Below are 27,588 nucleotides of genomic sequence, written 5' to 3' on the forward strand. Positions count from 1 at the left end.
TCCAATAACAAGGTTACATCAAAGGTAAAAAAAAAAATTGTCCACATCATAAACATTTCAGTTGCTGAAAAACCCTGAAGAACTCTTTTTCAATAATCATAAAAACCATTTACCAATCACTAATGGGATCTGATCTGCAGAAACAACTCTCGTAACTAAATCATTGGGATCATCCGTTCAGCACAATAATGTGACACAAGGAATGATCCAGCTGTCACTGAAACCTATGGATATCTTAATTAAGTGCAGCCTACTTCCAGTTCTGATATTTATATTCTAATTTATATTATTTGAATTTCTTGTCATCATTGATATTTCCAAAACAAATTCAAGTGAAGAATATGGGTTCAGTCTTAATTCTGAGGACATAACACTATATTTGACACCAAGTTCAAGGATTAGGAAAATAACCTCTTCAAACCTAATGGCCTATTCTGGTGTGTGCAATAATCATTTCAAACAAGAGAAAACTATAGGAAACGCTTCCTCCATAAGTGAATGGCAGAGGTAGATATTGAGGGAAGCTGTCTGACTGTGCTTTACTGGCCATTGCTAGGGCTTCTCATACCAGTGGCTCATGTTAGGCCGAGACATCAGCCTGTGGTGTAGCCTTGGACTGGCCAGAGCTGGAATAAGTGCTATAAGGGCTATACTTTTTACACAAAAAGAAAAGAAACCAGCTTGCATGTGCAGTGCTCTCTTAGGTCTTCCTGTACCCATGATCCTTGGCAGCTTGAGAGTGAAGCAGCAGCCCAGAATGTTCTGTAAGAGACAAGGCAGTGTTAGGAACCAGACAACCTTTATCACACCAGCGAGTGAAATACTCCCAAAGAACCATGTATGCATCGCCACACTCTGTAGTCTGTTATAATATAGTCCAAACACCACATTACAAACTTACAAATAGACCCCTACATGACGAGTAGTGCCCAATGACTGAGAAATGTAGTTTATTTATAAATAAGTCAATTATATTTTGTACTGGATTATTTCCCCTCCATAGTGTTAATTTACGTAAAAGGACAATAACAGAGCTTTATAAATAAGGCCATTCAATGATTTGGTTTATAATACTTTAAAAAGCTCTGCATTCTGTGTGCATGTGGTTTATATCCATGCAGCTCATTGCAAAACGAAAAACAAAAAACTATTTGTGGGTGGATCTATCCTATACATAAAGTTAGTGTCTCACCTAACCCCAGCAAGTCCATCTCCCTGGCATCGTCCATTGCTACCTGCAGCTTCCTTCTGGCACTCAACACATACAAGTTGTTCTCGAATGAGTTGCCTGCTCCAACCCTGTAACTGGCAGCCCAGTCCCACGTGCTTCAGGCGAAAATAGACACAGTAACTAGAGTTTGAGAGAAATCTTAATTAAATTTTTGTCCACAGATACCCTAAAATGACACTGTGAACCACAGGAATATCTCCTTCCCACAAAGAAAATAAAAAAAAGTAGTTAAGCATCTTAAATGAGAATGGGCTCACTTAATAGGTGGCATTTTTGCATAACAAGGCTCCATGAATACTAATGGTGGACTTGCTAGGCCAGTACTACTTGTTGCTGGTTAGGATATATGGGGACATTTTGGCCAATGTGTGCAGGACAGACAAGAACAAGTGAAGCTGTTCTGCTAACCCTGCTTTCCTACTAAATAAAATGCAATAGTTGCCATGATTTTCATTTGCCAGTCCCCCCTAAGTGAAAATACAGACTGAGAATTATAGTACAGAATTACTAATGTCACATCAGTTCTTCTGCAATTTTTTGGGGGAGGGTTACCGATATGCAATTAAACAATATTCAGTTAATGGTATCATTTTAAGTATACATTATCCTTATATAGCCATTTCTTTACAGCATCAAGGTGATTTCCTTGGCTCTACAAGAAATATATATATATATTTGGGATGCACCGAACCCACTTTTTTGGGTTCTGCCGAACCCCCAAACCCACCTGATTGATTCTGCCGAATCCCGAACGGAATCCTAATTAGCATATGCTAATTAGGATCGTGAAGGGTTAAAAGTTGCCGCGCACGCAGCTAAAAATTCCCCCCCCCCCCTAAATTTTAACCCTTTCTGAATGCTAAATAGCATATGCCGAAACTGAATCCATCAAAAAAAGGTTGGATTCGGCTAGAATCCCGAATCCGGGATTCGGTGCATCCCTAATGTATGTGTGTATATATAAATATATATAAATATATAAGGACAGAGAGCCGCACGCACAAGGACTTAATGATTAGTGAAAACATTTATTTGAAAAAAATCCAACGTTTCGAGTACTGACTGTACTCTTCTTCAGGGACAAACCACTATTATATATATATATATATATATATATATATATATATATATATATAAAAACAAAATGAAATACTGGCACTCACGTATAATCCACAGCTTGGCCTGGGTGCAATCCTCAAAATTAGAATGAACACGAATTGGGAAAAGAAGCCGCACTCACAGGACTTAAGTACAAAAATAAAAAACTTTTAATGGTAAATCAGTGAACTGACGTTTCGGCTGAACACCTCAGCCTTTCTCAAAGTTGAGAAAGGCTGAGGTGTTCAGCCGAAACGTCAGTTCACTGATTTACCATTAAAAGTTTTTTATTTTTGTACTTAAGTCCTGTGAGTGCGGCTTCTTTTCCCAATTCGTATATATATATATATATATATAAAGGGTCTTGATAAAGGTCTTAGAAGGAGACCGAAACGTTGGCCTGTTTTATCAGTATGAACAAATAGAAGTAATGTTTTATTTTTTAAAAGAATATCCTGGTGTGCACCTGATGTTTTGGATTTCTATTTACGCCATGTGTTTGGTGTGCAGAAAATTTGTGGACTGTATATATATATATATATATATATAAGAAGAAAAAGAAGCCGCTCTCTCAGGACTTAGGTGCAAAAATAAAAAGTAATTTATTGAGTAGACGAACTGACGTTTCGGCTGAACACCTCAGCCTTTCTCAAAGTCAAAAACACATTGTGAATGCTAACATTAAATACAGTGACTGGCGGGAAAATACAAACAGAAACTGGGTGTGACGTCACAGTTTCACGTAGTCCAATACACATCAAGCGTGAAATACTCATTAGCATAATAAACAAATGCGTGTCTCATTGTTTATGTATAAACAAATGCTTTGTACATCCGCAATAAACATAACACCTAAAGAAAGAACCGATACCAGTGGACAGAAAGAGTGAAACTAAAAGTATCACGTATAAACAAACAATGTTTTGTTTATACGTGTTTTGTTTGTTTATACGTGATACTTTTAGTTTCACTCTTTCTGTCCACTGGTATCGGTTCTTTCTTTAGGTGTTATGTTTATTGCGGATGTACAAAGCATTTGTTTATACATAAACAATGAGACACGCATTTGTTTATTATGCTAATGAGTATTTCACGCTTGATGTGTATTGGACTACGTGAAACTGTGACGTCACACCCAGTTTCTGTTTGTATTTTCCCGCCAGTCACTGTATTTAATGTTAGCATTCACAATGTGTTTTTGACTTTGAGAAAGGCTGAGGTGTTCAGCCGAAACGTCAGTTCGTCTACTCAATAAATTACTTTTTATTTTTGCACCTAAGTCCTGAGAGAGCGGCTTCTTTTTCTTCTTATCTCGGTTTCACTGTGAAGACTGCACCCAGGCGGATTTGAGATTTATACGTGAGTGCCAGTATTGCATTTTGACTTTCTATATATATATATATATATATAATATATATATATATATATATATATGATATAAATATAAAGTGCTTTTCTAAGCACTTTTGAAAATTACTTTATTTTTTTCAGTTTTAGAGTTATTTACCTTTTATTAACTGCCAAAATAATGAATTTTTTTATCATCAGCACCATCTGCTGGTCAGTTCCTGTAAGGGTGAAGACACACAGAGCTACTTAGTAGCAGCTACTTGTCACAGCTACTAAACGCCAGAAAATACCCTGCCAAAGACAATACTGAGAGATGCCTCTGCTAAGACACATGTAGAGACAATTATCAGTATTGTCTATTTTTGTAGCTGCTACTAGTAGCTCCATGTGTCTTCACCCTAATTGTACAGTCAAAGAGATATACCTTCAAAAGGAAAACAGTGGAGTGTTCTGATGTTGCTCTGCTTAGAAAAGTCATCAAAAGTCTTAGATGCCCTTTCCCATCTTCTTCCTGAGCAGAACAACATCAAATACACACAAAAATCATCACTATCCTGTAAATTATATCATTATAAACAGCACTTAGTGATGCCATCCGATATAACAGGTGCTTTGTGATTTAGTCACATGACTCACTGAAACGTGTGTATTATAATAAATAATGTACCCCCTCTTGTAAAATATGGGGATATTAGAAGTTACCTCAGAAAAGAAGCACTCTGCCTTCAGCTTTTATATAGTCATGGAACTCCTAGGCAACTTATAATATCCTTATATTTTAAACAGGGAGTGTATTATTAAGTATATAAAAGGCCATGGGGCAGGCCAAAAACCCATGTACTTGTCAAGGAACTCATCCTTGTGTGTTTATATAGTTCCAGAATGGCTTCCAGTGTCTTCATATTATTTTACAGTAGGGGGTACTATCATTTCTTATAAAACACAAATGCAGAAAGAGAGATTATACTGTACATCATTCATAAGGTTTATGAGGTTATCCCTACAAAAATGCATATTAATTACATATAAGGGAACTCTGAGGTAACTTCTCATGCCAAGGAGTTAATGCCATAAGGCAGTGCTGTCCAACTGGCGGCCCCCCTCTTTGTGGCCCCCCACCTGTCTGGCTGCTTTGATGGCTTACCTTTGTGTAAGATTTAAATGGTATCAGTACTGAGATTAACTGGCCCCCTGCATGGTTCACTCCTTAGATTCAGGCTATAATTCCCCTGTATTGTTTAAGCATGTAATTCCCTGTACTGTTCACATCTTTTAATCTCTGCATTGTTCACCCCCTGCTAGTGCTGGGCGGTATGACCAAAAATTTATATCACGGTATTTTTTTTATTATATCGGTATCACGGTATTTGACGGTATTTTTTTTTCCCCATGCATGATTAGGTGACCACCCCAAACACCCCCCCATCCGCACCCCCCATCCCCTTCACATAAATATAACTTACTGGCCAGGCAGCCGCAGGCACCCCCGACAGCTCACAGAGCCTCCTGGCAATTTTTCTTACTATTTCCGGGTTGCGCGCGTGACGTCAGCGCGCACGTAACGTCAGCGCGCACGTAACGTCAGCGCGCACAACCCGGAAATAGTAAGAAAAATTGCCAGGAGGCGCCCACACCGGTATGCCGGTAAGTTAAATTTTTTTAGCATTTTTTTTTTAAAAAACGGTGTTCGGTATATACCGGTATACCGCCCAGCACTACCCCCTGCATTGTTCACACCTCAGGCTCAGACTGTAAGCATCCACGTTGTTCACCTCTTCACACCTCAGACAGATTGTAGGAACAGTGCCAGCATTGTGTCACTGTATGTACTGGCTGTCCTATGCTGCATGTGTGTATGGCACACACAGGCAGCATAGGGCAGGCAGAATATGGCACATACAGGCAGCATAGAACAGGCAAAGTATGTCACACACAGGCAGCATATGACAGGCAGCATAGAACAAGCAAAGTATGTCACACACAGGCAGCATAGGGCAGGCAGAGTATGGCACACAGGCAGCATAGGGCAGGCAGAGTATGTCACCCACAGGCAGCATAGAACAGGCAAAGTATGTCACACACAGACAGCATAGGGCAGACAGAGCATGGCACACAGGCAGCATAGGGCAGGCGGAATATGGCACACACAGGCAGCTAAGTTAGGCAGAGTATGGCACACACGGGCAGCACAGGGAAGGTAGAGTATGGCACACACAGGCAGGGTAGGGCAGGCAGAGTTTGGCACACACAGGCAGCATAGGGCAGGCAGAGTACTGCCTGTGTGTGCCATACTCTGCCTGCCCTACGCTGCCTGTGTGTGCCATACTTTGTCTGCCCTATGCTGCCTTTGTGTGCCATACTCTGCCTGCCCTATGCTGCCTGTGGGAGGTGAACCTGGCATTGGTTTGTTCTGGGAGTTTGTTAGCAGTTGGAAATAGCCATTAAATGGTACCTAAGGTGTGTAATTATGTGCTGGGGGTTGCTGTGCTATCCACAGGGGAGGAGGAGGCATATAGATTTAAGGGTATGTCTTAATATGACACAATATAATTCTTTCACATATGAATGATTGTTGGTAGCCCTACAGTGAGCACCCAGCATTGGGGCTTTTTCTGCACTACCAGCATCAATGTTGGCCTGGTCTTAAAAGCTCTTGTGATAACATGGGTGTGGTTTAAAAAGAGGGAGTGGTCAAAACTGGCTTCCATTAGCGACCCTCCACTATGTATGCTAGAGAAATTCCGGCCCTTGGCACCACAGACGTTGGACAGCACTGCCATAAGGGATCTGGAGGTACATTAAGCAATGTTAGTAGGTTTACACAGTTCTCCATGATTATCAGTTCACATTTAACACACAGAGGCCAATCTATACCGTTCATAAATTACAAAGATCTAAGGTTGAATTCAAAATATTTCTCTAATCCTGACAATTTTTTTTTTTTTACATAAATTTGCCTCTTATTGTGAGATATGCGGCCTAAGGCTAATGCCACACGTAGTGTAAGGTAGTGCATTCTCAGCAAGACGTAAAACCCTTGGCAAGAATACGCTACGTACACTTCAAAATCCTCCTACCTGTGCCTGCACCTGATAGCACTGAATACGCTTGGGTGCAGGCACTCGTAGCTGATATCTGTAGAAAATGCTAAATTGTGCATATTTAGGTGGATATCTGCTACTTGTGCCTGCATCCTAGTGTTTTCCATGCTTTCGGGTGCAGGCACAAGGTAGGGCCTTTTGAAGCTTTTCATTTTGAAGCGTACAAATCATATTCTTGGCAAGCGTTTTTTTAATACTATGTGTGGCATTACCCTAAGGTGGCTTTTCTGATATAGAGGTAATTCATTGCTTTATGGCTATGATGCATAAATGCAGCTTAAAAAGTGCTGCAAAAATCTGCAAAGATTTCTACCACAGGGACAGGGCCTGGCAAGGCAACATGGAAAATATTGTCTGCATGCATTACGTGTTTAAGATTATGGACTGGATAACTTGCAATTTCAATGAGCCAAAACAGAACAAAGACGCCTCCACTATGAGTCACAATCTGGCACCGACTGACAGCAGATGGCAGAGCGAGTCCAGAAAGTACTTTGCCTGTGTATTTTGCCTGACCTCACCAACTGTACTATGGCGCTGTTATCTTGCCAGCAAGGAAAGCTCCCCTCAATTAATATCACATTGGACTCTGTATACTGCAGATACTGGAGGACTAAAACTAAATCATAATACACACACACACAAAGTCGATTCTGAGAAGCCTTTTTTATCCCTTATATTTCATATATATATATATATATATATATATATATATATAGAACAAAAAATAAAAAATAACCAGGAACCGCACTCACAGGTCTTATAAACAGAAATTTATTCAAAAAATCGGGTCTAACGTTTCGGCTGCCATTGCAGCCTTTATCAAAGTCTTTGATAAAGGCTGCAATGGCAGCCGAAACGTTAGACCCGAATTTTTGAATAAATTTCTGTTTATAAGACCTGTGAGTGCGGTTCCTGGTTATTTTTTGTTCTATTATTTCGCACTGGACTGCACCCAGGCAACGCTGATTTTCTATATTGTGAGTGCCGGTTACCAGACTTTGTGATTATATATATATATTTCAGATTGAATCACACGGTAATTAAAAGAAGATATTGATGTGACCTGGTGTGCTGGTCCTTCCTATAGGTGTGTGTATATATATGTATATATAAATAAATAAATACTGGAACAAGGACAGGACTCCTAGGATTTAAATAATTACAAAACAAATATGTAAATGCAAAAAAGAAGAGAGATTTATTACTTGTTGTTTTGGTCTCACACAGAAACTTTGACTTCAGATGAAGGTTTTTGTGTGAGACCAAAACGCCAATAATAAACCTTCCTCTTTTTGCATTTACATTTTTGTTTTATAATTCTTTAAATCCTAGGAGTGCTGTCCTTGTTCCAGGTTTTGTTGCTGCAGATGGTGTGCAACCTTTGGATATTTATATATATCTCAATTCATCAAGCCTTTATTATTGATTATTAATTGACTCTCTCATACCTTGGGGCTCTCTCTTGCACTGTAGTAAGATATCTTCGCCAGGGGTCTCTGAAATCCCTTTTGAATGAGTCTGGTAAAATCTTAGCCACATCTATGAGAGCAAACAATATGAAAATGAGTTTGGAGCAGTATAGTATGGTCTATTCATTGTGTAAATTGGACAGAGAGAGAGCCAGTATCACCTGTAGACATATGACAATCAGGGTCCCCTCCATAGCATCCACACCGTTGCCTTAGATCAGGGCAGGGGCTCCCACCACTGCTTGGAGGCACTACGACTTGCCTGGTCCTCTCTCTGCTGCCTATTCCGCAGCGTGAACTGCATTCGCTCCATGACCCCCAAGGCCCAACCACACAATGCGAAACTAGATGGGTGAAAATGCTGGAGTTAAAGCATGAAGCAAAAAACATCTGTACACAACTGTATACAGAATGTTTCCGAGCGCCCTTTTGAACCTACAGTTAAAGTTGGCAAAAAATAGTAGGCAAGTCAGTGGTGATTATAGTATCATTCATTCTAATCCATTTCTATGCTGTGATGCCATACAGACACAAGTACTGGCACAAACACACCGAGAAGTACCTGTACGCCCTCCTCCGTCTGTATCGGTGTGTAGCAGGGGTTCTGACAATCTATTTATGATTTATTATTAACAGGTATTTATAAAGCGCCAATACAATCTGCATACAATGCAGACACAGACTACAGTAAAATGTATTGTTTCTTTGTCAGTCACTAATAAAAAGTAATTTATTGTTGCCAGCTTGTGTCAAACTGATGGTAAATCAAGGGAGCACTTTACTTTATAGTCATGTTGATGCAGCCCTCTTTAGACTGGTCTCTGTAGGCCCTCAATATGATCCAATTATATTGATTAATTAAATATAGGCCTAGGAGACAAATATGTATCAGCTGATATGGCCCAGCAAGTGAGTGGCCAAACCAGGCAAAGCCTAGTGAGCAGATCTTAAATTGTGTGCCAAGTTTACAGGCATTTAAACTGTGTGTGCCCAGTGCACTAAAGGGAAGCTATTTATTGTAATTATTATTCAGCATTATTAATATAGTACCAACATGTTCATGAAACTCTTTACAGAGGTTGTTAAATTGATATCCTAGTGAAGCAGTAATGTAATTTACAGCACCCCTCGCCCCACACAGAGGTTCTCTCTATACACCATGCAACCAAATCATACACAGCCATCTAGCTAAATCTATGAAGCAATCTTACAGTAGAGATAACACATGTAAGGGAAGAGTGCATTAGTGAAAGACTTACACAAACACAGTGTCACTTGTGGGGAAGTACTGGGCCCAGGTGTGAGGTCCATGTCGGTGTTTGACACACAGAAGACGGCGTGAAGTTGCATTGCTATTAGAAGGGGCAGGATGTTATGTTTGCAAGCTGTGTTTCTGTATCAGATCCAGCTGAATGCTTTTTCTCACAGGGGTCCTGTCTGTGTATTTATACATGCTCCAGCGCATCCCCCGTTGTTTACTTTGGCCTACAATCAGCCTCCCACTGCAATACACACATAACTCTCAACAGTATATCTAAATGAAACTTATGATTGGATGCATGGAACAGCCTCCTAGCAGGGATGGTAGTGCCAAGTACGAAGGGAAATTCCAGCTTCTGTTAAACTCAACTTATAAGCTCTATATAGAGAAAGAGAGACAGAAAATGTATTTTGTTTTGTAATGTTGCCAGTAAGATATTTAAACTAGAAGATAAGGGGGAACTATAGGACTTTGTGGTCTAATAAGCCCCCTTCCTCCCTGCCTAGAGCCTGTAGGATCCTAGATATAACATGTAGGGAGAACATTTTACAGGAAAATCTAAGGTGCAGGCAAAGTCTACCCCTGGTTAAGTAGAATAGTAAATGAGAGGCTGCATACATATTTGTATTAATTACTAATACAAATGCTAAATTGCTTATTGATGCAGTTACTAACAGCAACGCATCAGGACATAATTATCAGTATTCCAATACAAACTAGGAAATGAAGGCAAGATAAGATGGGCTACTGTGGGATACTGCACTGGTGCAATTAAGCATCAGTCCCATGATTTCTTTAACATTGAGTCCAGCTGGTGAAGGGGGGAAAGAGATTTGTTCTAGTTCACTCAAACAGCAGAGATTCCCAAAGCAGCCCATTATACTGAGTAATCTGGTGTCTAGGAATCATCATCCATACACAGGGACATTTGCACTGTGAAACAAAAGGACATTATCTAAGGTTCCACTCAAAAGCTACAGTACCACCACCAGCTACTGCACCTTTGCAAATTAATTTTTGTGCTTTTAGTGGCAGGAGGGGGGGGGGGGATACCAACTGCATGCAAGGGTTACTGGGTGCACAGGATCATACTGGAAGGGTGTGCTTGTTCTACATGCCCACCTAGTTCACCATGTGGGACACACACCCATGATCTCTAATAATGTGTAAATAACATTAGCTATTCCAAGATCCAAAGAATAGGGTGCCCTAAAATGATTTTGCCCAGTCTTGGGTATTTAGAGACCTTCAAGTTCTGTTATAGTATTTATAGTCTGGAGGAAAGCGGATGTTGTTCCAGTACAGGTATTTAAAAAATTATTTTGATCTGAGCCTGGAAACAATAGGCCAGTAACTCTGACATATGTGGTGGGCAAGTTATGTTAAGGTTTGTTAAGGGATCACATTAAAGATGATGTTCTAGTCTTCTGCCACCAACCATGGCCAGGGCTGGTATTGCAAATTTACCAGCAATACATTTTCCAATAAAATTTGTATCGCTGCCCTGCCCCTTTTGTGCCATCTCACCAGTCATCATAACTCCACCTCTCATGGCCCCACCCCCTCCCCAATCATACCGGCCTGTAGCTTTTTGTAACCCTATATGGAGAATGGCACAGTAGCAATCAGCGTAGCTTTATGAGGGACACATCATGTTAAACATATGAAATCATGATGAAGTATGAGTTTAGACAGAGGTAGATCTACTTGGCTTCAAAAGTATCAAAGTAGCTTTTGATACAATGCTTCATAAACATTTGCTTTTAAAATGAAGATCTGTTGGTTTTGCTGTCTGTACATGGACAGAAAACTGGTTCAAGGATTGTGTAGAGAGGGTGGCTGTCAATGGAACTTTCTCTGCTTGGAGTAAGGTTCTTAGTGGGGTGCCACAGGGTTCTGTATTGGGTCCACTTTTATTTAAATTGTTCATTATTGACTTGCAGTGGGGGGGCATTTTAATGTATAGATATGTGTCATTGGCAAACACAGACATGCTACTTAAAATTAATTCTGTCCAGTATGTGCATCCTTGAAGAGGAATGTGTAGAAATTGGCAGTCTGGGCAGCTAAGTTTGAAATACTGCGGTGCTGTTTTGGTCTCCAGTGCTTTAAAAGAAATGTGTCTGAGCTGGTAAAGGGTATGGAAGGTCCTAGTTATGAGGCTGACCAAGTTGGAATAGTTTACACTTGAGAAGAGGAGCTTAAGAGGGGAATGTGATGACTATGTCTAAATATAACTGGGGACCATACAATAAGCTCTCTGGTGCTTCAACAGTAGGTCCTTCCAGTGAGCAAGCGCAAGGCCATATAGATAAGAAAAAAGGAGATTTCATCTCAAGATAAAATATTATTCTTTGTGTTAGAAAGACATTTAACTTAATTAAAGGTAAAATATCCTTGCTTTTACCCTGTCTCTTCCTTTGTTTCCTAAACTTCACGCAGAACAAATATAGAAGACTATCTAATCATAAAGTTAAAACAAATCAGAAGCCCTACCAATAAACCTCTCTCCGACACAGAAACTTAACTGCAATTATACATGGAATTAGTGCATCTGGCACCTACATATGCACTGTTATACAAGGGAAACTACACTCCTTGAGCTTGACAAATCTAACCCATACACCCTATCCTGGCTGGGTAGAATTGCCACAGTGAAAATGGTCAGTCTTCCCAAGTTACTCTATCACTCTAGAACCTTACCAATGCCCTTTAAGATTATGAAAGCGATGAAAGCGTAAATAGTCAAGTTTACTTGGGGCTATAGAATCCCTTGTTCAATTCTGACTTCCTCAGTCTCACAGGGAGGGCTGGAAACTCCTGATATAACCTGGTACTATCCGGCTGCTCATCTTCGCCAGACAGCGGCATAGTTGGAAGATGGATATGTGTATATTCAGGTATTGATGTGAACATTCTGGTTCAAGCAATGCTAGTCTAAAACCAGTCCAAGCTTCCATAATTAGGTTTAGATTTGCGTAAAAATATGAAAGCCTTGAGAGGGTAATTTACAAATCCTATTTTATAAAATCAAATGAAGACGAATTATAAATAGTGTCAGAATAGAACTCACTACATAATAATAAAAGTTAATTTCAAGGTGGACAACCCCTTTAATAAGGCCTAATTGCCTGATGGCCTAATTTAATATGTCAAGTTGTAATACATATATACACATTTACCAGACAGATAATTAAAATCCAAAAACAAATAGTGTTTAACTATTTTGTATTTCCCCCAAACATCATGTGCTCGGTTACAGAATGGATCTATTAATAGATGATGCTTCTTTTGGCAACATAGGTTTTATTGTAACTTTTTTTTTTTTTTTTTTAAAGTTTAGCCTATAATTATAAACAGTACAACATAATCTGCCCACAGTAGACTGTAAAGGGCACTGAGAGGGGGGAGTCTAGACTATGCTTCCCATCATGGCCTGTGTATACTTAGTCACAACCTCTGACCTCCTGTCAATGTGCGCAGCCATGTGTTTATAATAAAGCTGGTCTCCATTCAGAAGTCACGAAGAGGGAAGGTGCCTGGCATAAAGGGTGAGGCTGGCGGATCTTCCTAAAGCAGATATACACTTAGAGCATTTTTCAGTGGCATAACATTACTTTTGGGTATCAGTTTGCTCAGAAAGCTCATAATAGGCTCCTATAGCCTCCATTGCTTGCTAACATATGTAGGGTCTCCTTTGAGACAAAGAATAAGTAAAAGTTGTTTGGGCACAAATGCTGGACTCCTACTGGTAGGATAATATCAGTGTATGCATGGCCCGCTTAAATGGATTGCTAAAAAGGACCACAGACAACAACATGAAACAACTGATTTAGACTGAAACTTTAGCAGGCAACCCCAGTCCTTCATAGTCTCAGTCTGTAACTCACTTTAACTGCATAGCTTTAAAATAAAAAAAAATATATTGCATCCTTTAAATAAACACCAATAAACATGTTTTTTTTCAAACAGGAGTTCCTTGTACTTTCTTTCTCTGAAAGAGGTGAATGATGATGGAAGGAGCCTGCTCACTGCAAACTGCAGTTAGTATTGTGAACTTGACTGTGAAAGGGGAATATTTTATGTAGCCCTACTCCAACTGCCATTTGATGTTTCCCCTCCCTGCACATCCTGTTGCTGCCTGTACCCTGCCATCAGTGGCACCAGGGACTTCCAAGGTCAAGAACTGGAAAGGTGGCCTACAAAAATATACAACCCATTGTAAATGACCTGGGCGTTTATTCACTCTTTAATTCTTTACACTCTTTTCAATTCTTTACACTGTCATTCAGTGTTAACATGGCCACTTGAACAACTGGAATGGCTGTAGGAAGAAAGCAGAAAAAACCCTCTTGCGTCAGGGTTTCTCCGTGTTTATTTGCATTGGAGTCAGAAGGTGGAATACGATATAAAGTCAGGCTGACCCATGTGTAGAGGGTTTTATTCAGGGATCAAAGCTACTAATCCTCCTTTTGTACACTAGCCAAAGCACAGGGGGCCTCTGCAGCTAGCTCTGCTGCCCCTAACGTGTCCCAGGTCTCTCTTATGTAGTTCACACGCTTTCCCCCTATTCCATCACCTCACTAAGAATAACCATGGCACTGCCACTTCTCACTGAAAGTTTCAGAATGTATCAGAATAATACCTTATACCAAAAGCAAATCTTTTTAAGTGGAAAAAAGTTGAAAGAGACATGAAGTTGTGTAGTGTGATTTGTGGGTGCTCATAAGTGGTACAAACTAACTGGACTTTATATTTACAGTAGAACCATGGAAGGATGTGAATGTGGTTACAGTTTTGTGTAAAATGTGGGAAAACACAGCGTAAAATCTGGAAGAAGCACCCACTGAGATCCATTATAATCGGTAGAACCACAGAAAATGTGGGAATGTAAAATTGAGGTTTGACTGTAATTTGTTAAATAATTCCCTCTATTTCCCCTTCCCTGCAGCAAGAAAACATAAGGTTGCCAAATTATCTGCTAGAGGGGCTGCAATTGTGTTTCTTCCACATAGTGGGGTGATGACTTTGTCTTAGAGACTATATCTGCTGCTGCTGTGGCAAATAAACTGCCCCAGAAAAAGGTAGGAAAAGAGGGTCAGTTCTGATCACCACCCCTCATTCTGTCAAAGAAGGGACTTGGGGCTGGACCTGGGAGGGTGCAAGAAGGGGTACCTGGGAAATTGTAAGAAGGGGTACCTAGAAGTCTATAAGAAAGGATACCTGTGAGTGTGAAAGAATGGGTACCCTGGAGTCTGAGCATATTCCCTTACTGCCTATATAGATATTGGGGAATATGCATATCTTGGGAACATCTTTGATACCAGTTTGGAATCAAGAAGGATTTATGTTTATTTTTTTTTTGTAGAACAGGCAAAATAAAAAAAGACTAAATCACACAGGCGCTTATGGTGGCCATACACTGTGCAATCTGCTCCTTTAGCAAGGCTGCCAAACCAGCGGATCTTCTCCTGATATGCCCACCTATGTGGGGCAAAGTTGATCATTTAAAACGGCAGGTATATGGGCCATAGGACCAAGGATTGCATCAATGAGCCAATGGGTTCCTGATCAGACTGGAAAATCAAAGTAAAATTTGGGTAAGAAGGTTTCCCATCTTGGGTAACCTAGGGACCAGAGAGTGGTGATTGTCTCTTATATCTTTAACCTGATCTAAGGCATCCCAGGCAGATGCTGAAACATCAGATGCCTGAAAACCTCTGCCCTGCATCTGTACACTCAGAGGAAAGATCTATATAATATATATATATAATGATACAGTTTCACAGATAGATACAGACAGACAGACAGATAGATACAGGCAGATAGACACTCTGATAGATACAGACAGATACAGACAGACAGATAGATACAGGCAGATAGACACTCTGATAGATACAGACAGATAGATACAGATAGATAAAGACAGATACAGACAGACAGATAGATACAGACAGATACAGACAGACAGATAGATACAGACAGACAGATAGATACAGACAGACAGATAGATACAGGCAGATAGACACTCTGATAGAAACAGACTGATGGATATTGACAGACAGATACAGACAGACAGATAGACACTCTGATAGATACAGACAGATACAGACAGACAGATAGACACTCTAATAGATACAGACAGACAGATAGACACTCTGATAGATACAGACAGATACAGACAGACAGATAGATACAGACAGATAGACACTCTGATAGAAACAGACTGATGGAGAGCTAGGGAGAGAATACATTCCCGTAGTATCAGGAGAAACAGAGGGCACTTGAATAAGTTGAGTAATGACTTTACTTGTGTACATACCGCTGCCCCCGCACTGGCTCCGATAGTCCTGACAGCAGTCGCCGCTCCGGGTGCAGTAGGAGTCGCAGTAGCAGGTGGGGCCGGTGCGACTCGGCGCGGTGCATGCGTTGTTCCTTCCCGGGCAGCACTTGGGGTGGGCGCGCCTGGCACAGGCTGATCTGCCCCCCGGGATATGGAGAGCCCACACTGAACAGAGGAGAAGCCACATCTTTGAGCTCCAAAGCTGCATCCCGGGGCACCAAGTGCCAGACGAGAAGGAGAAGAGCAATGAAGCCGTGCGACCTGCTTGAGTCTGAGGCACTTAGGGATATTGGCGCAGGGCAGGGGTACAGAGCTGCAGGGGCCGTGGGTAAGTAATGGGGCTGAGGGGCACGTTTAGACAGTGGGCAGGTGTCAGTAGCGGGAATGTTGGCTACAGAGCAAGTTGAGAGGAAAGTGGCCACATCCAGCTCTACAGTCCGGCACGGTCTCTCTGTGCCATGTGCGCCCCTCCCGGATTGGCTCCCTGTGAGAGTGGAACAGACCCGTCATTACTCCCTTGGGTGGTACCATCGCGGCGGGGGGGGGGGGGGGGGAGAGAAAATGTTCATCATCACCTAATATCAGACGGTAACGGGATGCTCTGCCCCCACAAATGTCGGGGTACCTGCTGATGAGCGGTTCAGTTATTAAGATAAGTCAGGGCTTCTGAACCAGTGCTGGGGCCCTATGCTGTTTAGGATGGACCCCCACTATGCGGCTTCTTAAGGAAAAGTTTTCGGCATTTTCTATTAAAACTAGGAAATGCCTGCTTCCAAGTTTGTTCCGTGAGACAAGCGGGTCACAGAACACACACATACATACACATACATACATTCACGAGAAACCCGGGTGGGGTTTGTTTATACAGCTCTCATCAACACTGAAATAAATTACCGTTTACTGGAGGGGTAATTGGAGCTAGTTCTTAAACAACTCCAAATATCATTAGCCACATGTGATCCCTATTTCCCCCTATGTGTGTGTAGAAACAGGTATGGGTGGGAAATTCCTCTCACCAGTGGCATAACTACTATGTCTATGCCTTGCTATTACTCTGCACTGCTGGTACTGACTACATGCACCATTGAAATAAAGTAGCAAAAAAATGAAACCAAATTAAATCTAAAGCCTTCCTTTACAGATCTGGTAATCACAAATAATGCAAATCACTACAGTATGTTACATATTATAACACAGCAGAGGTGACTAGATTTTGCTGCTTCCACTCCCTGGATTGCATAGGATGATGGGTACTGTAGTTTAACATCATTTTTCAATGTAATGTGCCCTTCAGTGTGCTAGGTAGAAATAGTGGGATTCTGTTTTTGCTGATATATCTGTAGGTTTTAAAGTCACACAATATGTATATGTTGATTCCATATGAGTATGAGATAAGAGATCTCTGAAGATGTATATTTGTGTCATAGGTGGCATAACTTGCCATGACTTGACGGGTTTACCCCCACCAATTGCTGCAAGGGTCTAACATATATATAAACCATTTGCCAGTGCATCAAAGTGCAATGTTTCACCTACAGGAGAACAAACAGGTTCTATCCCAGAACATTTCTTTTCATCTCTGCTGCTGTTTATTGTATTTGTAATGAAAATGTATTCATGGCTTCAAAGCAACCACAAGAAGAAGCAAAAGAGAAAATCTAACGGTGCCTTTCTTTAAAGTTTGGCTATGATGTATTTACCATGTATTTTATGCTGTAACTTACACTTTTCAAAAGTTTCATCAGATTTTTGTGATTTTAGGCCAATGCCACTGGCAGCTTTAGAAAAATGGGGCTATATAGAAATTTTAGGTTAGTACAATGCTGTCCAACTGGCGGCTGCGGGCCGGGCCCCCATCTGTGTGTACCCCCACCTTTCTGGCTGCTTTGAGTACTTACCTTTGTGTGGTAACAGTACTGGCCCCCCTGCATTGTTCACACCTCAAATTCAGGTTGTAAATCCCTGTATTGTTTATACATGTAATCCCCAGTACTGTTCACATCTTTAAGTGCCTGCATTATTCCCCCCCCCTGCAGTGTTCACACCTCAGGCTCAGACTGTAAATCCCCACATTGTTCACCTGTTCACACCTCAGACAGACTGTAGGAGCAGTGCAAGCATTGTGTCATTGTATGTACTACCTGCCCTATGCTGCTTGTGTGTATGGCACACACAGGCAGCATAGGACAGGCAGAATATAGCACACATACTCTGCCTGCCCTACACTACCTGTGTGTGCCATACTCTGCCTGCCCTATGCTCCTTGTGTGTGCCATACTCTGCCAGCCCTATGCTCCCTGTGTGTACCATACTCTGCCTGTGTGTGCCATACTCTGCCTGCCCTATGCTCCGTGTGTGCCATACTCTGCAGTTAGCAGTTGAAAATGGTCATTATATGGTGGGGGTTGCTGGGAGGAGGAGGCATATGAATTTAAGAGTATGTCTTAATATGATGTAACCCTTTCTTGGCACACTCACTTATTTTGGGCTGTAACAGGAGAATTTGTTCTCTTTGGGGAAATGGGATTCAGTGCGGTGCCTCCACCTAGGGGACACTGAGGAACACACCTCCAGGGACTTTCCACTAGGAATAATCACAAAGTTTTGCAGCAATATCAAACTTTATATAATTGTTGAAAATGGAAGTAAAATAACTTTACGGATAACTGATTATCCTGCTGTGAGAAACCTGTGCAGTCTATCCACTGCTGGCACAGTCAGTCTCTATAGGTGCCCCGTCCCCACTTGGATCCGGATAAACCACAACCCTTTTTGTCAGTTCAGAGCTCTTAAGTCCCCCCAGGTAGCGCTACCTGCCCCAGAGTACCTTCCCCTATGGAAAGGTGGCTGCTCCCACGTAGCAGGCAAACTAGCAATACCTGTTCTCACCAGGGGACACACACAGAGATTCCACAGAGGACTTTGTACTCCATGGCAGCCGAGAACACTCTTATCCTTTTAATCTGAACACACAACACTTTCTCCTGGCTGCTCACTCTGGATCTCTCTTTCAACACTGGCAAACAACAGCAGGGGCTCCCTTTATCAACTGCTGGGCCCGCCCATAGATATTTGGCTCCAAACTTCAAGCACACTTCGGGTCCCTCCCCAGTCTGTAGCTAGGCTGGATGATGTCACAGACTGAGAAACAGGGGACAGGGTTCTCTGATCCCCTACAATGACATAATATAATTCTTTCACGTATGAATAAAGGGTGATATCCCTACAGTGAGCACCAACCATTTGGGTTTTTGCTGCACTACAACCATTAATGTGGGGATGGTCTTAAAAGCTCTTGTGATAACATGGGTGTGGTTTAAGATGAGTGCAGTTTGAAAAATGGGAGTGGTCAAAACTGGCTTCCATTATCAGCCCTCCACCATTTAGGGCAGAAAAATTCCGGCCCAGTACTGGGTTAGTATATAATCTGCTCTTTGCTGGCATATTTTTCCCTCTACCCAGGGGGAATGGGGTTCATATGTGCCTACTAATATTTGGAGTTGTTTAAGAACTACTTCCAATTACCCCTCCAGTAAACAGGGTAATTTATTTCAGTGTAGCTGAAAACAAGCCCCTCCTCCCCCAGCTGCAGCCTTAGAGTTAAGTAGCAGCTCATCCTACAAAGAGCTCATCTGTGAGCTGGTATTTTTGTTTACTAAAATCTTCTTCACATACAGTTTACATACAGAACCAAAAGGTTGGAAAATGTTTTCAACCTTTGCCCTATTTAGTGCAAGAATATATTTCTTAATTGAAACAACAAGCAAAAAAGTATGTTCAGCCCAAGTCCTATTTATTGAGTTTATGTTGAAAAGGTAAATATACCACCCCTTTAACTTCTCATTACCAATTGCTTGCAACTTCCATCTCTTGAGGTAACATCACGGCCATGTCTGGCACAGGAAACTGATACTGTATTGTGTAGATGCTCCACCATATAATTTAAGTTGCATAGGGCTGATATCTGTTGTATTGTAAAATAGCCCTTTGCTTTAATAATAAATGGGCCATTGTTCATCAGGGATAATAGTTTCACTTTGAAAAGCTTTAAGCATGGATATCATCCCTTCATCCCATCAGCACTTGTTATTCCCTATTATTGAATATCTGGGCACACTCCCTTGCTGCCTGCTCTTTGTATCTCCCCGGTCCTTGCCCACATCACAAGGCTGTATAACCCTATAACTGCTTGGTGCTGCTGTATTTTAAAGATACCAGATTTCCAAGTAGGGCACTGAGTGAATACAGTATCTGAAATATAAATTCTTACCAGTGTAATAACATTTTGGGACAGGCTGAAACAGCATACATATAATAAAAAAATGCATTTGCTCTGTGCAGCAGCTCAGGGAAAAACAATTATTGCAATCACTGGGAAGTGACTAACATATTGGCACTCACCATTGTGTTTGCCATTCCTTGTACTTTAAGGGGTTATCAGAGATGCTGCAAATGCAAATCTTTTTTATTATATAAACTTTGCTGTTTTTTTTACCTGCTGAACACTGTGAAGTATTTGCTAGTAAATAATCATATTTGAACAGACTGAAAACTAAAAGACTGTTTTTACATAGTCCCATTTTAATACAGACTTACAAGAAAATGACATAGAACAAGGACAAAAAGGGTATTTGGTGACTATGTACACCCTCAGTATATTGAGTATATTGTCAGATCAAATAAAGCACTTGGCAGTACAGAGAAGCCTTTAACACCAATAGTAAACATTTGTATAGAAATACAGGCACTATTGTGCAATAGTGTGAGTCCACAGCACTCTGTTGCATATTTAAGCATATAAGACTGTGTTTCCACATTATAGAATTATTAATACTGGCTTAATTTTTGCTGTATTAATATACATAGATATACTTACAAGGGTTGTTCACCTTTAAATTAACTTTTAGTTTGATGTAGACAATGATATTCTAAGACAATTTGCAACCGGTTCTCATTTTTTTATTATCTGTAGCTTTTCAGTTATTTCGCTTTTTGTTCAGCAACTCTCCAGTTTGGAATTTTAGAAGCTATCTGGTTGCTAGGGTCTTGTTTACCTTAGCAAGCTGGCAGCAGTTTGAATGAGAAACTGGAATATGAATTCAGGACCTGAAGATAAGGAATAAAAACTAACAATAATAATTGTAAGCTCACAGAGCAATATTCCATTTGAAAGCTGGAAAAAATGTAGAAGAGAAAAGCTAATAATTCAAAAACTATAAAAAAAATAAATAATGAAGACCAAAGTTGCTAGGAATAAGATATTCTATAACATATTCAAAGTAAATGTAAAGGTGAACCACCCCTTTATTATGCTAGTTTCTTGTTTTAAATAGTATAAAATAAGTATATTTCATAATACTTATAATACCAGATAAACTGTCCCGATTTGTTTTTTTATTTCGAATTTTCCTATTTTGGACTATTGTTTATGGTACATTTATACACATAAGCAGGACTTGAGTGAAGAAATGGATTTGTGATGGTTGCTCTGGAGTTCACAGCACCCTGGCAAGCTGGGCAAGCCCGGAGTAAATAGCTTCCTGTAGCAGATAAGGGAAATCCTGTGTATGATTATATAAACTAACAAAAAAATCTGTCAACTAGGCTTCTGGAAGTTAAGCAGGGACTCCTTATACCTAGGGTGAGCACAGCAGCAATATATGCCATCAGCAAAAGCCACCCTCCGAGCTGCAGCCCCCAGTCACCAACAATAAATGAGAGGTGCACACCGAGCAACATTCTAAACATCTAGAGATCCTTTTCAGCGCTGTGCTCATGTTTCAAGATACAGGAACATTAGGCACATTTCCTGCACTCACTGCTTAGTGTGCATACAAACAGTGTAAAATAGGCAGATAACTATTGCCATTATCATACTGGCTGAGTGTTTAGTCTTGAGATTAAGCAGGGTGCCATCTGCATGACGTCTTTATGTTCTCCCTGCGTTTGCTCGGGTGTCCTTCAGCGAAAAACACCTGACAATCAATTGTTGTGCCAAAGGCTTTTGCATTGAAAAGGCAAATCAAATTACATAGCAGGTACAGTACTAAAACTGTAAACATTTAAACATTCAAGTAGCAGATGTAACATATATCAAGATTCAAAACAGCCCCATTGGGGCTGAGTGTAGTAGCTGTAACAACTGAGGAATAAAGAAGGAGCATCAGACATACATAGTGCCTGTATCGGACAGAAATGATATAAGCATTACCTACAGTATGTCCAGCCGATGCAGGTAGCACTTTCATTCTGTGGTCATCTCTTCACAATGAGAGATACAACCACTATGTTCACAATATGTCAGAATCCACAGCACTATTTACTAGGTTCCTGTTTCAACTACTCATTTATAGGAGCCGGCTACATGCTGGCAATAGAGGTTCTAGAGCAGTGATCCCCAACCAGTGGCTCATGAGCAACATGTTGCTCCCCAACCCCTTTGGATGTTGCTCTCAGTGTCCCCAAACCAGGTAGTTATTTTTGAATTCCTGACTTGGGGGCAAGTTTTGGTTGAATAAAAACAAGATTTACTATTTGAACTTTTATGATGCTTTTTCCATTTGACTATGGCTCACAAGTAAGAAAGGTTAGGGACCCCTGTTCTAGAGAATACATCTGTGTGACTTGTTTATATTGCACAGTACAAAGACAGTCATATGGGTAAATGCACCAAAAATACACGAACACATAAAAATTAATTGTTTTTCGAAGTATGTTTGAGTAAGTAAACCCAAGCATAAAGTATTCTATATTCGAAGCAAATAAAATTCTAAGGAATTCTGCAATATATATTTATTAAAAAGGTAAATCTCTATGCTGCTGGTCTCCAGTTCCCAAAATGCCTTGCGTACTTCTGTGATTCACCTTTTTTGCAGATCTGTTACTTGCGGAACATGCAAGGCCTTGTGGGAATTGCAGTCTTTGCCTGAGTGAAGATAACTGCTGCATTCTTTAAATAATACAGATAGACAGGACCAGCAATGCAGAGATACCAAGGGGCATTGTTTTCATTTTACAAACATTTACATCTGGGTTTTACTACTTATTTAATAAAAACACAGGTTTTTTTGGCCTTTAAAGGGATAGCCAAACACTAGCACTATCGCCCTCTACTGGTTTGTTTCTTTAGAACATGTTTGAAAACAATTTAACAGTCTGACAATTCCAGTATTATAACAATATAAACAGGGTAACTAAACAATCCTAGTAGCAATGTAAGGCATGTGGTCAGGTACAAAACCCACAGGTTGGGTGGGTTCTGGCCCAAGAATAGGCCATCTCTTCTGGAATGGGTTGGAGTTTCCCACTGCAGTGTATAGAATGTTCAGAAATGTGTCAAAAAGGGGAAAGGATCCCTTTTTGGTCCCTTGCGTAATTTGTAATGTATGAAAAGTCACAGTACTAAAATGTACATGCGTCCTCACAATTGTGACCAAATTAAACATTGAGAAAAACTGCTGCAAAATGGGCTTTTTTTTGCTCTATAAAACAGTAGATTTGTGACAGTTTCATACAATTACTCACATACGGAATTCTAACCAGCATGTTGATCTCAACCCATCCTTCCTCCTGTAGGTGTTATTGAACTGCATCTTCCAGCATCCTAGACTTCCAGTAGGATTTGGGAGCTGTAGTTTAACATAGGGGAGTATTGGGCTGGTCATTTCGGATTCATTTCCCCATGCATCAAATAGGGACCCCAGCATTCCTGCATTTCCAGGGGCCCCTCTTACCTACCTCCTACACTCAAGAGCTTTCTTTACTGCAGTTGTTTTGTGGTGTGTTCCTATCCTTTCCACCACACACCATGGCATGTAGTAATTGGTCCTATTCCTTCATGTGGATCAGTACTAATGGGTTTATAGTCGGAATTCATATTTTTTATGATTCAGTATTTGTCTTCCGTTTAGGTACAAATCTACAGTTAGTAACTGCTGTGAATAAACTCATTGGAAAATGCTGCATGGCAACTGAAAATCCTTGGCTGGTTATCCTGCCAACCAATCTGATTTGAGTACATACAATTTAATGAAGGCTACAGGGTAATGTAATAAATGGTGCAAGGTTAACTAAAGGTCTAATAACCTATAGAAACCAGTCAGCAGGTAGCATTTACTGGTCACTAGCTTTAAAGCAAGCATCTTATTGGTTGCTATGTGTGACTGCACCTAGGCAAACTTTTATTTAATTCCCTATTAATAGATTCTGGCTACTGGTGCAAAAGTTACCTGAATCTTTTCCCATTAAAGTCAGATACATATTAGAAGGCTGCTATAAAAATCTTTTTTGGTTCCCATGTGAACTAATAAAACTTCACTGGAATAAGAGGGCCACATACTATTTTATTTCACCCTGGCTGCCCTGCACATCAGATATGGATACTTAGAAAGCGCAGCTTGGATCATTATAGTGCAATTCAACGAATAAAAGCAAATGTCTAGACTGGTGTGCACCTTTCTATCATTATCATCAGACAGCAGGACTAAAGTTGGAAAGTACATCCCCTTTAATATATGGCCCCTTTTAAAATGCATTAAATCTGTTTTAAAAGATGTAGAATAGTACATTGAACCTTGGAATTTTTTTAATAGTTTGATGTATGTATTTTTTATCTGTGGCTGCAATACAGGACAATTCATTGCGGTCAACAGTCTGTAATATAAGGGGGATCATTTATTCCTGAGACTGCATACACATTTCTTTAAAGTACATGGAAACCCCGCACCCAAAAATGTAATCAGTGAACAGCCTCTTTGAAATCTTTCAATACCTGCCACACTGGCTGCCCGGAGATTAATAGTAAGGCTGCCCGGAGATTAATAGTAAGGCTGCCCGGAGATTAATAGTAAGGCTGCCCGGAGATTAATAGTAAGGCTGCAACATCCCCTTAATCACTTAGATTTCCTTCTCCTCCTGTAACCCACTCAGCCCCCACCCTCAGGAATTTGCTTTGGCTGTTGTTTGTGGGCATCCTCAGTTGTTGTAAGCACGGTGTGTGTTATGTTTCAGAGGACAAATGGCCACCGGGCAAAAGCTGCTATTTGCTTTAGGAAAATGTGATGGTGCTGGCAAACGGAGGGGATATATGCAGTACAAATGATGCCATTTGGGTGGGGGAGACATGCCCAACTGATATAAATTGTAGGCAAATGTAGGCTTTACATGTCCTTTAATTTCTATATGTGTGCGGGGGGGGGGGGGGGGTACAGGTGCTGTAGATGTGTGTGAGGTATGCAGCCAGAAGGGATAACAGATAACCTTCAAGTAAACCCATGTGGGGTTTTTCTAGCCAGGTTAGTTTACTCCAAAGTTGGGCATGCACTGGCTGACCTTGCAGGGTACCTGACTGGCAGATAAAGTACAACTGGCCATAGACAGGAAAGGCCAAATGCTTTTGATCTGTTGCTCCAAGTGGTCAGATCTGCAGGAAGTGAAGAGATGTTGCGACTCCACTTCCATGTCAGTGTAGCATGCAGCAACCCACCAGGGGCATCAGCAGATGAAATTTAAAGTCTGGGCAGAACTGTGATCCAATAGGATAATCTGCGAAAATTGCCCCCCAAGCCAATATATATGCCAAGAGGGTTATGCCTTATTGCTGCTCAGCCAAATCTGCCACTGAATGGCCAGTTTCAAGTTTTTTGGCAATACAGGGAAATTGTGAGCAAAATGATGAAAAGCTGGAAAGTTCCATTACATCATTTAGGAACTTAGGAGTCTATTCCAGCAAATATCAGTTGCTCAGTATACTGTTGTACTGAATGTACATGCTTCTTGTTCTTCCAGCTGGTATTTCAGGTTATGGACAGTCTATTGTAACACTCATCTTTTCACCACAGTTTGGTCAATAAAACAACCACATTGTGCAAGTAATAATGACTAGATGGTTATATATCTGAAGTATTAACCCCTAACAACCACAATAATTAGTAGTAATATGTGAATAATCTGGATCCATGTGTAGAATAACCTTTGGCAATAAGTTTTACTCAATGAATTTCCCTGCCTGAAAGTTAATACCTATTAGGCCAAAGGACCAGCCTCATTCCTGTTGTAAACGGTATAAATAACAATAAGTGATTTGTCAGTGTAAATGTGATACTGAGTTTCTGCCTCTATTGAGTACTACAGTCATAAAGCAATGGAATGGATTCCAGATACAAATGCTGAATGATCATTTATAGAACTCCTTTTATCTGGCTTGCTATGGCTCTTATGGTTGAAGTAACACATTTTCTATATAGGTTTTTAGTAATTCCCCCCAGATGGAAAGAAGTATTTTGAAGAAACATCAGCCCTGAGGCACGCTACTATTTGCAATGCCACAACAGCTGCAGGGCCGCAGACAAGACTCACCTTATGCAAAAATAATACAATAGAATTAAATCAAATAATTCTTCTTTCTTTGGCTCCACCAGCCTAAGTGTTCTGTTATGTGTTTGACCCTACCACAGCCTTCTCAATCTAACAGCAAGAAGTCAGTGTGCTGGGTCACCGACTCATATGGTCATTAGCAAAAAAGTAAAACTTCAGAGAGTTTTATTTTATCGGGGAGGGGGGGGGGGGGGATAGTAAAGCCTTCATGAATTTGAATTAGAGCTCCAAAAACATCAGTGATAAACAATAAGAACTGTAAATAAATGGCAATATTGTATATTTAAGACAACAATGTTAAAAGTGTTTATGAACAGATACCCAGTTCTGCCCCCTGCAGGGGGAAGTTCAGATGCGCTGGAGACTCCAATAGTAAATTTGAGCTTTGGGCTGATATTTTGGCACAGATTTGGAGTCATAACAACGAAGTACTTAAAGCAAAGTTTGGCACAGTAGAAATACCACCAGGGAGTGGTACATAAGAAATAAAGTCTAGAATTCCCAACAGGGATAAGTTAAAGGCAGAGTATGTTCCTCTAATTTAAAGACTGCAGTAACACCAATCCAGTTACCTTCACGTTTACATGAAAAACATTTTAACCTCTGCACTCCCAGTAAGGGAGCTGTGGTTTAGCTGTAAACCTCATGCTGAAAAAAGCAAAACATGCTGTCTAAGCCAATATTGCAATTTGTCACCAAACAACCCTGTCTCATTAAAAAAAAATGCTTAATAAAGATCTTAATGATTATTTACATGGGGGAATTAAGAGATGATATAAAGTTATAAACATTAAAAAAAAAATTAAAATAAAAATCCATAAAAACCAAAGGGAATTTAAAATGAAACCCCGGGGTGCAAGGACGCAGTGCACCAGACGTTAACCAGTTATCTCCCACACTGCAGAGGAAAATCGCAACATTCTATTTTGCTGAAGCAGTTGCTTGGCTGTGTAACAAGCAGTGGAAATGTGTGAATGTAAATGTAAATATTTAAGGAATATAAGTTCTTAGGGCTGGGAGGGATTGAACCAGTTAGGTACCGGAAGGATAAGGGGTTCATAGCAGTGTCTGACTGGAACCTTTGGCACCCAAGAGAGCCTGGAACAGCTCCCAGTTGTCCAAGTCTGTTTAGTGCATCACCAATGGCGCATCTCAGTCCGTCTTCCACACCTTGTTCAGGACTTTGACTACCTCATCATAAATGATGAAGACTATGGCAACATCTAGACAGACACGTCCAAGGCGGGGTATTGTACCCTTATAGAACCTATAGAATAAAAGAGGATAGTCAATAAGAGCTGGGCTGAAGTCTGTAAATTAATTTAAGGCAGGGCTGTCCCCCTGGAGGTCTGTGGGCT

At 40.6% G+C, this 27,588-nt stretch overlaps 2 protein-coding genes across 2 annotated transcripts in view; both read right to left on the reverse strand.

The window, feature by feature from the left end:
* Nucleotides 1-55: 55 nt before the first annotated feature.
* On the reverse strand, nt 56-16,356 carry LOC100492479 (somatomedin-B and thrombospondin type-1 domain-containing protein). The gene is made up of 5 exons (XM_002931889.5): nt 15,836-16,356; nt 8,414-8,596; nt 8,232-8,322; nt 1,193-1,351; nt 56-762 (listed from the first exon to the last, which is right to left on the reverse strand). Exons 1-5 carry the CDS (start codon nt 16,062-16,064, stop codon nt 657-659), a joined length of 768 nt encoding a protein of 255 aa, XP_002931935.2. The 5' UTR covers nt 16,065-16,356; the 3' UTR covers nt 56-656.
* Nucleotides 16,357-20,417: 4,061 nt separating this feature from the next.
* slc25a1 (solute carrier family 25 member 1) overlaps nt 20,418-27,588 on the reverse strand; it is a 30,104-nt gene continuing 22,933 nt past the window's right edge. Inside the window, 2 exon segments of the mRNA NM_204060.3 lie at nt 20,418-24,299; nt 24,332-27,497. Coding sequence (NP_989391.1) covers nt 27,383-27,497 — 115 coding nt within the window. The 3' untranslated portion in view covers nt 20,418-24,299; nt 24,332-27,382.

Source organism: Xenopus tropicalis, chromosome 1, assembly GCF_000004195.4.
Source record: "Xenopus tropicalis strain Nigerian chromosome 1, UCB_Xtro_10.0, whole genome shotgun sequence".
In the NCBI taxonomy this organism is placed as follows: Eukaryota; Metazoa; Chordata; class Amphibia; order Anura; family Pipidae; genus Xenopus; species Xenopus tropicalis.